The following is a 14,825-nucleotide window of genomic DNA, read 5'->3' on the forward strand; positions in this document are numbered from 1 at the left end:
AATTACACAAGAGCCGGTGAAAATGAAGAGGTTTTCAAATGTATGAGCGCAATTACAAAAAACTAAGCAGCATGGAAAGAAATCAAGCAAAAAAAATTCACATTCAGAACCTACATATCAAAACAAATAAGTTAACATTTTCCTTTAAACTAAAGAACCGTTGCATTTGATAATGAGATTTAAAAAAAAATACAGCCCTCCCCATATAATACAGCTGGTATATAGTCATACACTATTTATTTGTATATAAATCTTTCTTGACATTTAACATTCTGTGTTCTCTAATGTATTCTACAGACGTTAATAGTCAACATTTTGTATCTCTTTTAGGATCCTCGGAATCGGTAAGAATTTACAAAAGTATGTATTTATATTATCTTCTTCATTGATGTTTGAAAGTTTGTAATATTTTTTGCAGATTATTTTTTTTATAGTTCTTTATGTTCTACATGATCATACGTCTTCACCAATCATAGCAAGCTTTCACATCACATGCTTCCCTATCAACAGAATATAATTATCTATATCTTCCACTCCTAAAAGCCACTGGGGCCCATTTATCAAAGGGCTTGCGGACCTGATCCGACACTGCGGATCAGGTCCGCAAGACCTCGCTAAATGCGGAGAGCAATACGCTCTCCACATTTAACATTGCACCAGCAGCTCACAAGAGCTGCTGGTGCAACGCCGCCCCCTGCTGACTCGCGGCCAATCGGCCGCCAGCAGGGAGCTGTCAATCAACCCGATCGTATTCGATCGGGTTGATTTCCGGCGGTTCCTGTCCGCCTGCTCAGAGCAGGCGGACAGGGTTATGAAGCAGCGGTCTTTAGACCGCTGCTTCATAACTTGTGTTTCTGGCGAGTCTGAAGACTCGCCAGAAACACGGCCCTTCAAGCTCCATACGGAGCTTGATAAATGGGCCTGACTGAGATTGCTGTGGGGAATCCAGGGACCTAAATATTAAGGGATTGAATTCCCTATCATCTGGGAGTTTAACTAAACTTAACTGAAAACAATAACAATAACATTTAACCTAAAATTAACACACTGACACAAAGATTGGAGGTTTAAACACCCATTGATCATTATTTATTAAACAACACAGAGCATATGACATAAACTTTTTAATTAAAAGATAAAGCCAGGTGGCAGAAATCGGGTCCTAAGTATCTAACCAATGCTAAGAGGGTCAGGGCCCAGGCCACCTGCATTCAGCTCCTGGCTTCCATGCTCTCTGACAGAACACACAAAGAGGAGCTCTTTGGCCCACCGTGTACTAAGGAAAAGCACCTACAGTCCCCCACCTGGGGATGTCGCCCCTCCTACAATGGTTGTCACTCAAATCTCTCTGTCCATGGCCTGACCGCAGACAACAGCCCAGCTAGGGTGCGATGTCAACCAAATAACTCCAAACTAGTAAGTCCCAGGGCAGCTAGTCATAGAACTCACAGGAGAGAAAAAATACTGTCCAATGACTTACAGAACCCTCAGACCGCAGACACACTAAAGAGTCCCTCAGGAAGTCTTAGCCGAATGCCACCCCTTTATCAACAACAAAAACTAGGAGGGAGGATGGGAAGTTTGTTGAATCCAGAAGAACAGAGGTGGCTTCTTCCTATAAAGTAAAAGAAACTCCACCTTACCACTTAGCAACAAAGTTGCAACACACACACGTTCAGATCCTAAGGGCATTAACCCATAGGTGCGTTCCAGGCTTGGAGGCCCTACACTTTCTTTCTGTCACTGTGTGTTTACTTATACAAACCAAAAGAAAAAGTGCCACAAAAAGTATAAAATAAGCAACACAAGTATATTATATATTATGTATTATAAAGATGATTCTTTGCACACACCATACACAATGATGTAAAAAACTACATTAAAAAAATCATATTCAAATTATCCACAGAGAACAAAGAAATATACAAGGAAAATACAAAAAAGAATTCTCAAGAGTAAAAAAACAAAGAAACGGATACTTGACCTTCAAACCAAGAAAGTAATAACCCAATCTGTGTTAAATCCGGCCAGACTTTGTCCTTCTAAAGTGTCTCTCTGAGATGCCCCTTCTTCAGATATTCTATATTGTATTAACTGTGCCCCCCTTTAATAGTGATGTGCAATTTACCGGCCCTCTAACAATAACGAATAGTAATAATCATTTTGAATCTATCTAAATTACAGTCTATTAAAGATAGTGTTGCTTATACATCTGATCTCTCCCCATAGACATGCCGTAAGGTTGTTGGGATCTTTTCAAGGTCGTCAAGAACTGATTACAATTGGTTGACAACACACCTGAAATCCGAGGCTTTTCAGAATCTAGTGGAGGATGTCAAACCCTTTTTTATCTCTAACAGCAATGGCAAGGAGTTCCGAAATACAGTTGCTGAGTGTAACTTCGGTATTTTGTATCACACCAAGAAACGCGGCAGAGTCAATGTGACTGATGTTACAGACTCTTTGTATGATTATGAGTTGAACTATATGTCTGATATTCTGGGTAAGTGACATATATATGTATAGAATTCATTTATAGAGACATTGAACACATTTTCTAAGCATAGTATTGAAGTAATTCCCCGTCTCCCTCTAGTCATCTGTGCCACCATGTTGAAATCTGTCTTTCACAACATTCCAGCGCTGAGGTGTTTGCACACGAGCAGTAACTCTCCTTTAGATACCTGCAGTGTAACCTAAGTTCCAAAATAGCAGCACCTATGATTAGAAGAAGGTGCATGACGAGTATTTAGTGTTTAAAGTCCCGGTAAAAAAAGATATTGATTAATTTTGGGTTAATGGGACAATACTTAAAAGATTTTCTCTGTTCTCTAAAAGAGAATGTCTCTTACAGTCAGTTGAACAAATCATACGCTCTCTGTTAGTTTCACCTTAAAGTGAATGTAAACTTGAGCTCATTAGCTCTACTCAGTCATACGATAGAAGTTAAAAAATGAATGAGATTTTCATCCATGAAATGTTTAGTATATATTTATCTTCAGAGATATTTAACATGAAACGCTATACGGATAAGCACTGTTCCACCGGTCGCCATATTCAGCAATTGATTGACAGATGACTCATCTGCAATCAACTAATCGCTTCCCCCTGAGCCTTGACGTTTGTGCAAAGGGGCTGGGAAACAACGATTAGTATAGCATTTCACTTTAAATTTAAACAGCATTTACTTTTTTGTAACATATATTTAACGTGTTTAAATGCTCTTCTTTCATATACAGAATAGAAAATAAAATGAATATTTTTAGTATATTTTATAGGTGACAGACCAATCTACTCTCTAATAGATGTCTATGAAATGGCCTCCCAAATCATAAATGAAAACAAAACTTTTAGTGCGCATGAAGCATAAGTACGTATGCGTCATGCACTTTCTATTAAAACATTGCACCTGCGCCGAGATCAGGCACTGTTTGAATGTAGGTGCACAAGGAATATCTGCATATGCTCCATGCATAGTAAAGCTGCCACTGAAACAGTCATAGCATTTACTAGAAGCATTTTGCTCATGTATATGGGGGAAAAAGGTTTTTTTCACAATACATCCATGTTTGTTTTAATTTTGAGTTTAAAGGGACACTAAACCCAATTTTTTTTTCTTTCATGATTCAGATAGAGCAGCAATTTTAAGTAACTTACTCCTATTATCAATTTTTCTTTGTTCTCTTGCTATCTTTATTTAAAAAGCAGGAATGTAAACCTTAAAGGGACACTGTACCCAAAAGTTTTCTTTTGTGATTCAGATAGAGCATGACATTTTAAGCAACTTTCTAATTTATTCCTATTATCAAATGTTCTTTATTCTCTTGGTATCTTTATTTGAAATGCAAGAATGTAAGTTTATATGCCGGCCCATTTTTGGTGAACAACCTAGGTTGTCCTTGCTGATTGGTGGATAAATTCATCCACCAATCAAAAACTTCTGTCCAGAGTTCTGAACCAAGAAAAAAGCTTAGATGCCTTCTTTATCATATAAAGATAGCAAGAGAAAGAAGAAACATTGATAATAGGAGTAAATTAGAAAGTTGCTTAAAATTGCATGCTCTATCTGAATCACGAAAGAAAAAATTTGGGTTCAGTGTCCCTTTAAGAGCCGGCCCATTTTTGGTTGAGATCCTGGGTTATGTTTGCTTATTGGTTAGCTGAACGTACTCACCAATAAGCAAGCGCTATCCAGGGTGCTGAACCTAAAATGGGCTGAATCATTAAAGATAACATTTTGGGTTTAGTACCCCTTTAATTCACAAATTTTACGATGTTTACAAACAAAACATTTTTAATAATTTATACAGCGGCAATCACATAATAATGTATTTTTATTTTCAACAGGAAAAAGAAACGTTATTGTGGTTATAGATGATCTGCAGGAGAGTAGCGCCGCAGAGAAAAACAGGATCCTGAAGAGTCAGACCAGCATCGGGGAACTGGCTGCAGATATCATCCTGTTCACGGATAAGGAGAGGGACCCTAATTACAGGGAACCATTACCAACCCCAGAAGATAAAGAGGGTTTGCAAAAAAAGTTGCTGATACTTAAAGAGTTGTTAGAAAAGGGTAAATATACAGAATCCTAATGATGTGCTCTCACTGGAATCAAAGTAAATACAGTACCTAGGTGCCAAGCAAAATCATTATTAACAACAAAAAAGTAAAAAAATGTCAATCAAAAGACATTTAACAACATTTTCTTTTAAAAAAATATATATATTAATAACTGTAACCTTTAAACACTGCATAACATTTTGGTACGTAATTCCTTTATCCCTTATTTATGTATTTATTTACTGTAAAGTGACATTTAAAAGCTGATGTTAAATTATATACAAATATATACAACATTTCATACAACATTTCTTTAAATTCATCAGAAAAAAAAAAATCTACTGTTTATTTTTACCATTTGTGTGTTAATAATGAAGTTTTACTTCATTTAATGTCCCTTTAACTAAAATAGTAAGCTTCCTGGATGCCTGTTATAACAATTACTACATACAATTATCAAAATCTCTATCAGGCCAGTGTCGATAGCATTGTTCTCACTCCCGTGGAGTTATTTATGAGTCAGCACTGATGGGCTAAAATGCAAGTCTGTCAAAAGAACTGAGATAAAGGGCAGTCTGCAGAGGCTTAGATACCAGATAATCACAGAGGTAAACATATTTATACAACAGTGTAGGTTATACAAAACTGGGGGATGGGTAATAAAGGGATTATCTATCTTTTTAAACAATAGCAATTCTGGAGTATACTGTCCTTTTTAAGGGACGCTAAAGTAAAAATGAAACTTTCATGATTCAGATAGCGCATGCCATTTTAAGAGACTTTCCAATTTATTTCCTTTATCAAAATTGTGTATATTATTTCTATGTGCACATTTTCTGAAGCACCAGCTATTACTGAGCATGTGCAAGAGCTCACAGTTTATAGGAGCCTGTGATTGGCTGATGGCTGTCACACTATACAGGGGGTCAGAAAATTAAAGTTAAAGCAACATGAAACCCAAATGTTTATCTCATGATTCAGATAAAACATACAACATTTCTTTAAGTTTATATATATAAAAGAAAACCTTAAAATTCATCAGGAAAAAAAAAATCTACTGTTTATTTTTATTATTTGTGTGTTAATTATGAAATTTGACTTAATCTGATGTCCCTTTAACTAAAATAGTAAGTTTTATTGATGTGATGTTTTTGGGGATCAAACTCTACTTTCTTAAACAAGAGAAGAAGTTTCACCCTGAAATATGACATAAATAAAATGTATAGCTATGATATAAATATATACACACAGACATATATACATACATATATTCTGTATTTATTTATTATCAGTTATTTGTAGAGCGCCAACTTTACTCTATTATTATGAATCTAGGAGAATAACGCTAATGGGATTATATGCAATATTTGTTAAAAACAATTCTGAATAAGGTCATCAAAATAAAGGTTTTTTTGCAGCAAAGGATGCTAAAGATGTGGCGGAAAATGAAAGAACCGGAACAGACAGTACTGACCAGCAGAAAAGAACAGAACAAAGTGATCAAGGTCTGAAATCAATAAATGTCAAGTCAGATATATTGATAAGAATATAAATAATTATTCAATGAAACTGCCTGCATGCAGTGTACACTGTATATATATATATATATATTTGCATACAAAGAAAGAAGCGCTCTACCAGGAACGAACAACAGCTCATCAGCTAGTTCTATGGTGATTTACCACCCGGAAGCAGCCTCTTTCAGACCAGTGTGCTTTTCACAGAGGAAAACTTTCCTGAAGTATATCAGTCTGATCCCGCCAAGTAAGGTCAGTCCAGCCACAAAATACCAGGCAATTCTCCTCTGAACAAGGAACATGACAACCCCAGACGATCGTTTCGGCCTCCTATGGGCCTCATCAGTGAGGTGCAGCCACATCCCTCTAAGCACACTGGGCAAGGAGTCCACGTCTGGTTTCCCCCATCACCCATAGGGAGACTTCCCCAGGGTCATATTAATTTGCATAAGAAGAGAGAAGCGCTCTACCAGGAAAGAACAACAGCTCATCAGCTAGTTCTATGGCAATTTACCACCCGGAAGCAGCCTCTTTTAGACCAGTGTGCTTTTCACAGAGGAAAACTTTCCTGAAGTATATCAGTCTGATCCTGCCAAGTAAGGTCAGTCCAGCCACAAAATACCAGGCAATTCTCCTCTGAACAAGGAACATGACAACCCCAGACGATCGTTTCGGCCTCCTATGGGCCTCATCAGTGAGGTGCAGCCACATCCCTCTAAGCACACTGGGCAAGGAGTCCACGTCTGGTTTCCCCCATCACCCATAGGGAGACTTCCCCAGGGTCATATTAATTTGCATAAGAAGAGAGAAGCGCTCTACCAGGAAAGAACAACAGCTCATCAGCTAGTTCTATGGCAATTTACCACCCGGAAGCAGCCTCTTTTAGACCAGTGTGCTTTTCACAGAGGAAAATTTTCCTGAAGTATATCAGTCTGATCCTGCCAAGTAAGGTCAGTCCAGCCCCAAAATACCAGGCAATTATCCTCTGAACAAGGAACATGACAACCCCAGACAATTGTTTTGGCCTCCTATGGGCCTCATCAGTGAGGTGCAGCCACATCCCTCTAATAGGCCGAAACATACATCTGGGGTTTTGCCGTTTCTCTCGTTCAGAGAGGGATTGCCTGGTATTTTGGGGCTGGACTGCACTGTTAAGTCAGGTTTAGACTGATATGCTACAGGAAAGTTCTTCTCTGTGAAAGGCACATATTGAGCAAAAAGAGGCTGCTTCTAGGGTGGTAACTAGCCATAGAACAAGCTATTATGCTATTGTTCGTTCCCAGGTTGAGCGCTTCACTCTTTTAATTTATACAAATTATGGCCTAGATTTAGAGTTCGGCGGTAGATGGGTTGCTAACGCCACGCGTGTTTTATGTCTAACGCACGGCATTGTTTGACTCCGGTATTTAGAGTTCAAATAAGACCATCTAACGATGCTCTTAACGCGTGTATGTCACACGCGTAATCCTGCCCGCGTTAGACAGTCTCCCATAGAGATCAATGGGAAAGGCAAAAAATAGCTTTTTTCACCTAACACTCGATCTCGCGAGAATACGCACAGCTCAGTCATATGACGCATACCACATCATGCACAACAATAACACGCCCCAAATGTCACAACAACAATCAATCAACAAAGCACACAAGCATTACACATTCACAAGCGGGGGAATTTCTAATAAAATTTAATACGGGGAATACGCATATACTTTAAGATGCGGAAAATCGCAAAATAACAACAAGGATTAAAAAAGATATACATACAATAGAAAAAAAATCGCATTCAATATCACTATATATTAGGACAAACATACATATACAACACTTCACTAAGAACACACCATCGCAAATTCACATTTAAACAGAATACTATTGGACAATGTTAGAGAAAACGACCACTATGACATCATCGCATTCTACACATTCCACAAATACCAACTCAAAATGAGCATGCGCAAATTCACACACCTAATACACATTGCAATAATATTAATTGCTAATAAAGCACACCTGAACACTATTTACAACGGAAATTGGGACATCATTAAACATTTACACAGGGTATATAAGCAACACACAAGCAGGGCTTCTTTGACTGTGTTGATGGTGGGTCTTTGGAGATTGGAGGTTTAAGATTAGAGAGTTAGAGATTTTTGGAGAGTGAGTTAGTGTTAGCGTGAGAGAGTGAGTGAGTTAGTGGGAGTTAGTGGGAGAGAGTCTGTTAGTGGGAGCGTGAGTTAGTGGGAGTTATTAGTGAGAGTTGTTAGTGGGAGCGTAAGTTACTGGTAGTTAGTGAGAGTTAGTGGGAGTGTTTGTTAGTGAGAATTAGTAGTAGTGTGTTAGCGAGCGAGTGATTTTTCTGTACACTTAACACATTTACACGCAAACACATTCAATACATACATACACTTATCAATAACACTACATACACTCCATACCCCCTACCCCCTCATACTACACTCCATACCCCATTCCTTGGAGTCCCATTCCCTTTCATCCCATTTACTCTCATCCCATACCCCATACCCATCCCATACCCATCCCCTAGTTACATTTAGTTTACATATCCTCCTTTTAGTCTTATTCTTCTTTTGGTTTATTTAAATACTCCTTACCCTCTTTGGTTTTTTACATCCCTCTCACACTTTAAGCACCTTTTTTGTCTTTTTAGTTCTTTATTTTGACCCCCTTTCATTTCATCCCACTCACTTTTTCTTTGATTATTTGGGGTTTAGTTTAGGGAACAGATGGAGACCAGGCAGGGGACAGGTAGAGGGGGGAGGAGAGGGAGGGGGAGAGGAACAGGGCAGGAAGGGGAGCAGGAAGGGGAGCAGGAAGGGGGGCAGGAAGCGGGGGTGGAAGCGGTGGGTGGACCCAGCCACTTGGTTCAAGATGAACAAGTGGCTGGGCCCAGTGGCGGTCAGAGTAGGGCTTCACAGTCCGGGAAACAGAGGGCATCATCACAGGGGAAGGCCAAGGCGACTAGGGAGGCGAGGTTTTCGATGGAGGAGAAGGAGGCCCTCGTAGAGGCCTATATGGCCAGGCATAGGAGGCTGCAGCACCAAAAGACAACCCCGACTGACAAGAGGAGGCTCTGGAATGAGATCAGGAATGCAGTCAATGCAGTGGGTGGCCGGAAACGAGATATGGAATCGATCAAACATCGCTACCGGGACTGTAAAATGGATCTCAAGAAAAAGTTAAGCCTGGAGGCCCGACATGCCGCAGGAACCGGTGGCGGACCTGCCCTTGAAATAGAGTACTGCCGATGGGAGGAAATGTTGCGGCCCAGCATCTCCGAGGTGGAAGTAGTCGGTATCGGAGGAATTGATACCGGGAACCTGCCACTCTCATCTGACGGTAAGCTCATTGAACAATAATTTCACATACGAATGTATTTCAATGGACACTATACGCAAACATTTACTTTCATGATTGAGGTACCGAATACAATTTGACAAAACATTCAAATGTACTTAAATTACCTAATTTGAATCCTTCTTGAGATATATTTTAAGGAAGAAATAGCCATGCACACGGTGAAACAATCACAGGAGGCAGCTAGATTCAGCTAACAATCAGCATCTTATAAGCATATTTAGATATGCTTTTCAGCAAAGACTATCCAGAGAATTAAGCTAATTAGATAAGAAAAGGACATTCGAAAGTTGATAAAAAATGTATGCTTCTAAATCATGAAAGATAAAACATTGGGTTTCATGTGTTAAGGATCCGATTAATGCTATAACGTTGTTTACACGCATTCAATTATTTTGCGGTTACATCAGTATCTAGGCTATAGGTTAGGTGTGCATTTAAACAGACTGAAAACAAACGAGAAAACATTCAGATTGACCACAGATATCACAAACACGGTTTATGAAAAAGCTGAAATCGTATTGATTGTTTGTTAGATTTCTAAGTGGATTAATGATTCTGCATTTGTAATTGTATCGTAAGCTAAGTCATTTAAAGCTTGATTTGCAAATATGCTAATATATACATTTTTATTTTTTAATTTTTTTAATATACAGAGTCTGGGGAGGAGGCAGCACAGGAAACACAGCCTCATGCATCTCCCCGGGATGAGAGTGGTGGGGAGGAATTTCCACTTTGGAGGGAAGAGGCCCCCCGTGACGAAGAGCGCACGGGAGATGATGAAGAGGCCCCGGAAGCACAGGAGGATCCCGCGGAACCCGAGGCCCCTCAAGGACCCGCACACCGCCGTGCACGGGCACCCCGCCGTGCACGGGTACAACAACAAGCACAACAAGAGGAAATAGCGAAGGTTGCGGGTTCTACTGGACTACATAGACCAGATGCGTACCTCCCGGATACAAAATATCGAAGGACGCAATAGAATACTTGATGGCCAAAACCAAATCGTCACCATACTCAATCGAATCGAAGAAGGACAAAACAGAATATTTCAGCTTCACCAAGAAATGTTTACTTTTTTCCGGGAGGCGCATGCTGGTCTACCTCCTGGTCCGCCTCTTGCTGCTGGGCCTCTTGCTGCTGGGCCTCTTGCTGCTGGGCCATCTCCTCCTGCCGGGCCATCTTCTCCTCCTGCCGGGCCATCTACTCCTCCTGCCGGGCCATCTACTCCTCCTCAGCCATCTTCTCCTCCTCAGCCATCTTCTCCTCCTCACCTTGGTCGTCCCAGTACTCTTCCTTCCACTCTTCCCACAACAGCTCCAAGGAGAACTCTTCGGAGTCGGCAGTTGCCTCTCCCAGAGCCTCAGCACCGTGGGAAGAGGGGAAGGAAGAGGAAGTAAGTATTTGTTTTCATCTTTACTGGGTTTTTTAATTTAATGTGTAATGGATAGGTATGTGATGATGTGGTTTTCATACACTTGTGGACCACACTCTGTATATAATCGACTTCTATGGGACCGGGTCCATGGAGGCAGATTGTTTGCAGAGTGTGGGTTATAAGTGTGTGAAAACCACATCATCACATACCTATCCTTGTTCATGATATTGATTGGTTTCTGTGATGTGATGTCCAAACTGTTTCCCGAATCGCAAACAAAATTACCATTACAATTATCCATGATGGCATATTAATGTTTGAATGCCAATAACACAGCTTAAAGGGACAGTCAGAAAATTATTGATTACAAAGAAAACACTGTATTACGCATTATCAAGTTGGAAACAACAAAACATGGAGAAATACGTGTGATTTATGTGCTTACCTTTGGATCTATGACTATGAAAAATGAACAATTATTTGTTGTTCAGACATAACAACATTTGAGATATCAAAGATCAATACATGGTCAATAATATGCTGTATGAGCACAAGGTTTTACATATACAAATGCTATCCAAATGCCCTCTAGTGCTCAAATTGTATAATGATTACAAGCACTCTTCAAGATCGAAGAAATGAGCACACGAACCTCATAGGTTTAGCTAGCAAATTTAAATAAACACAGACAAATGATCAATTGTTGAGAAACATTTGATATCATTGATATTACATAATTGACTTTTAGAATAATGAAAAACATTATTTGTTTTCTAAACTGTCCCTTTAACAAAATTACATATGCTAACACATATTTGAAGCTTGTTGGTATATCTACATGTACTTGTTCAAAAAATAAATATTGAAATCACATTTATATTGACGTGTTAAATAAAGTCTATTTTCTTAAAGAGACATTATTGTGTTCATTTTTTATTGGAAAGACATTTGTTTGAACAATGAATATGGTTTAAAGTCCTTTTAGGAGTGGGGGGGGTGAAAATATGCTAACAATAATAGATTGGAAGATTAAACAATGTGGAACTCATACATGATACAAAAATCAACATTTGCATTAAAGGGACAGTATACTATATTTTTAACAGAACTGTATATAATAGACACTACTACAAACAACAAGATTAACATATACTGATATCAATATTACAAAGCTTTAAACACTTTCAAAGAAAATCGGGTTAGCTCTATTGAAAATATAGATGAACCCCCATTACAACCGTAAAACAAGACAATACCCCATCATTAACATATGAAAAGACCCTTTACACAAACAGGAGAAAGCTGGAGATGGTACTCACATGAAACTCAGAGGCTTGGCGAGGAGTCGGAAAATTACTTACATTTTCTTAGAACAGAAGCAAAATGAAACGTATTGGTTAAACAATGGACTATCTAACTAGAGACCAAATAAATGCTTTTGATTTATAATGTGAGTGTCTAATGAACCTTTAATAAAATATACAACGAAATTACATTTAGAACAAGTCGGCATCATATATTTAGCATATGATAAAGATAAAGGCATATTGATTACTTGATTCTAACACAATAGCGCAGATTTATTAATTAGATATCTTTAACATTAAACACAACAGTCATTTTTCAGAAAAAGGAACATTGTTGACAAACATATTAAACAACATGGACTATAGAGATTTGCACTTGCCTCGAAATATCTTATGCATGAAAACATTTTGCTTTCGTTCGTTTATTCAACCAGACATCCAGCAAAAGAGAATGTGGTGGTCTTTATCAGCTACGGGTCAACAATGTAACATGATGCAAATAATACATATTCGCAAGGTTATTAAAATTGGCTGCAGTCACAAACGTGTTTAACGGGCACAAACAAATATTGCGGGACTACGTAATCCAATCAGACGTTTTTTTACCTTTGCATGTGACGTCTTAACATGACGCTTCCTTGATCACGTAAGAACGCAATCCAATGAAAGGCACATTCTTGATCACGTAAGAACGCCCCCAAAAAAAGGCGCATCCTTGATCGCGTCAAAACGCAATCCAATAAAAGGCACATTCTTGATCACGTAAGAACGTCAGTCAATACAAGGAATCATTGGACAGCCTGGCAGGTGACGTCTTAAGCAACATGGCGCATCCGACATCGCTGAAAAACCGCAGACAATACAAGGACTCAGTTGACAGCTTGGCATATCACTAAGAAACGTATTTATAGTTTAGGAACTAGTATGTGTCTAGATTGCTATCTCGGAATGTCACCAAATCATGAATCATCTTTTCGGACTTGACTGTCCCTTGAACTATAGCTATGGTGTATATCTTTAACATTTAAAAGATACACATGAGAAATACATATGCCATTGATGTTTTAAGATATGTTTGGATTGTTTTGGAATAACAATAGTTATACATGGATTGATTAAACGTGTCATTTATTCAAGTTTAATTATGGTCAGCCTACCTATAGCCATATATGGGAGGATAACTATTTTGTTAACATATTTGTTAACAAATATTCATCATCTAAATTATTTGCATTACACACAGATTTATTTGGTTACACTTTTACAATAAGATAGAATTGAAAATGAAATACATGTGCTGTCAACATTACAATAAGATTGTTTATTAATAAGATTATATGTCCTTGTTCATGTAAAAAGGACAAAAACGCTTTAGAAATGGAAATACATTCATTAACAATTGTGCTCACCATCACTTAAAGGGACATGATTTTGTTTTTAAAAAGAGCATACACATAGACAATACTATTTCAATAAAATGAACACTTTACAGGGATTATATCATTGTATCAATACTCTGATCATTTGTTAAAGGTGCATCAATTCATGCAGAGTTTATAAATACACACATGGATGTGAACATTGAAATATACATATATACACAAATAACAATCTATATATACATATATAAAACAATTACTATGCTAATCATAATCATGCAATGATAAAGCTAAGTGAAAAATATATAAAGACAAATAATAAGATTACATTGGAGATGTTAATCTTAAAGTCATTTACAATTGTCTTACATATATGATTTTATTATAAAAAATATTTTTGGTATGTCCCTTTAAGGATCAACAACATAAACTAGAGCTTTCAAAAAATAACATGAAGAATCAGGACAAAGATTCGTGCAATGACATGTCTTTTATTAGTATGTAAGAAAACATCTACAACGTTTAGAAATAATCCTGGAAAAATAAGGAATATATGAGCCATATGACAAGGTAAAAGAGTGCATCACAGTCCATGAAGAGAGTTGCCAAGGGCCAGCATAGCCCCATTGGAGACATATGACAAGGTAAAAGAGTGCATCACAGTCCATGAAGAGAGTTGCCAAGGGCCAGCATAGCCCCATTGGAGACATATGACAAGGTCACAGAGTGCATCACAGTCCATGAAGAGAGTTGCCAAGGGCCAGCATAGCCCCATTGGAGACATATGACAAGGTAAAAGAGTGCATCACAGTCCATGAAGAGAGTTTCCAAGGGCCAGCATAGCCCCATTGGAGACATATGACAAGGTAAAAGAGTGCATCACAGTCCATGAAGAGAGTTGCCAAGGGCCAGCATAGCCCCATTGGAGACATATGACAAGGTAAAAGAGTGCATCACAGTCCATGAAGAGAGTTGCCAAGGGCCAGCATAGCCCCATTGGAGACATATGACAAGGTAAAAGAGTGCATCACAGTCCATGAAGAGAGTTGCCAAGGGCCAGCATAGCCCCATTGGAGACATATGACAAGGTCACAGAGTGCATCACAGTCCATGAAGAGAGTTGCCAAGGGCCAGCATAGCCCCAGTGGAGACATATGACAAGGTAAAAGAGTGCATCACAGTCCATGAAGAGAGTTGCCAAGGGCCAGCATAGCCCCATTGGAGACATATGACAAGGTAAAAGAGTGCATCACAGTCCATGAAGAGAGTTGCCAAGGGCCAGCATAGCCCCATTGGAGACATATGA

General features: G+C 38.6%; 1 protein-coding gene across 4 annotated transcripts in view; it reads left to right on the top strand.

Moving 5' to 3' along the window:
* LOC128642294 (uncharacterized) overlaps positions 1 to 14,825 on the top strand; it is a 92,095-nt gene that overhangs the window by 56,159 nt on the left and 21,111 nt on the right. For 2 of the 4 annotated variants that reach the window (XM_053695011.1, XM_053695012.1), the window contains 4 exons: positions 331 to 344; positions 2,230 to 2,503; positions 4,348 to 4,572; positions 10,112 to 11,748. In XM_053695011.1, the coding sequence (XP_053550986.1) occupies positions 331 to 344; positions 2,230 to 2,503; positions 4,348 to 4,572; positions 10,112 to 10,437 (839 nt within the window). In that variant the 3' untranslated portion in view covers positions 10,438 to 11,748. Of the gene's footprint in view, positions 1 to 330; positions 345 to 2,229; positions 2,504 to 4,347; positions 4,573 to 5,978; positions 6,066 to 10,111; positions 11,749 to 14,825 lie in introns of those variants that run through there. The other 2 variants (XM_053695013.1, XM_053695014.1) reach the window with 2 other exon arrangements.

The sequence above is a fragment of the Bombina bombina genome, chromosome 11 (genome assembly GCF_027579735.1).
Source record: "Bombina bombina isolate aBomBom1 chromosome 11, aBomBom1.pri, whole genome shotgun sequence".
In the NCBI taxonomy this organism is placed as follows: Eukaryota; Metazoa; Chordata; class Amphibia; order Anura; family Bombinatoridae; genus Bombina; species Bombina bombina.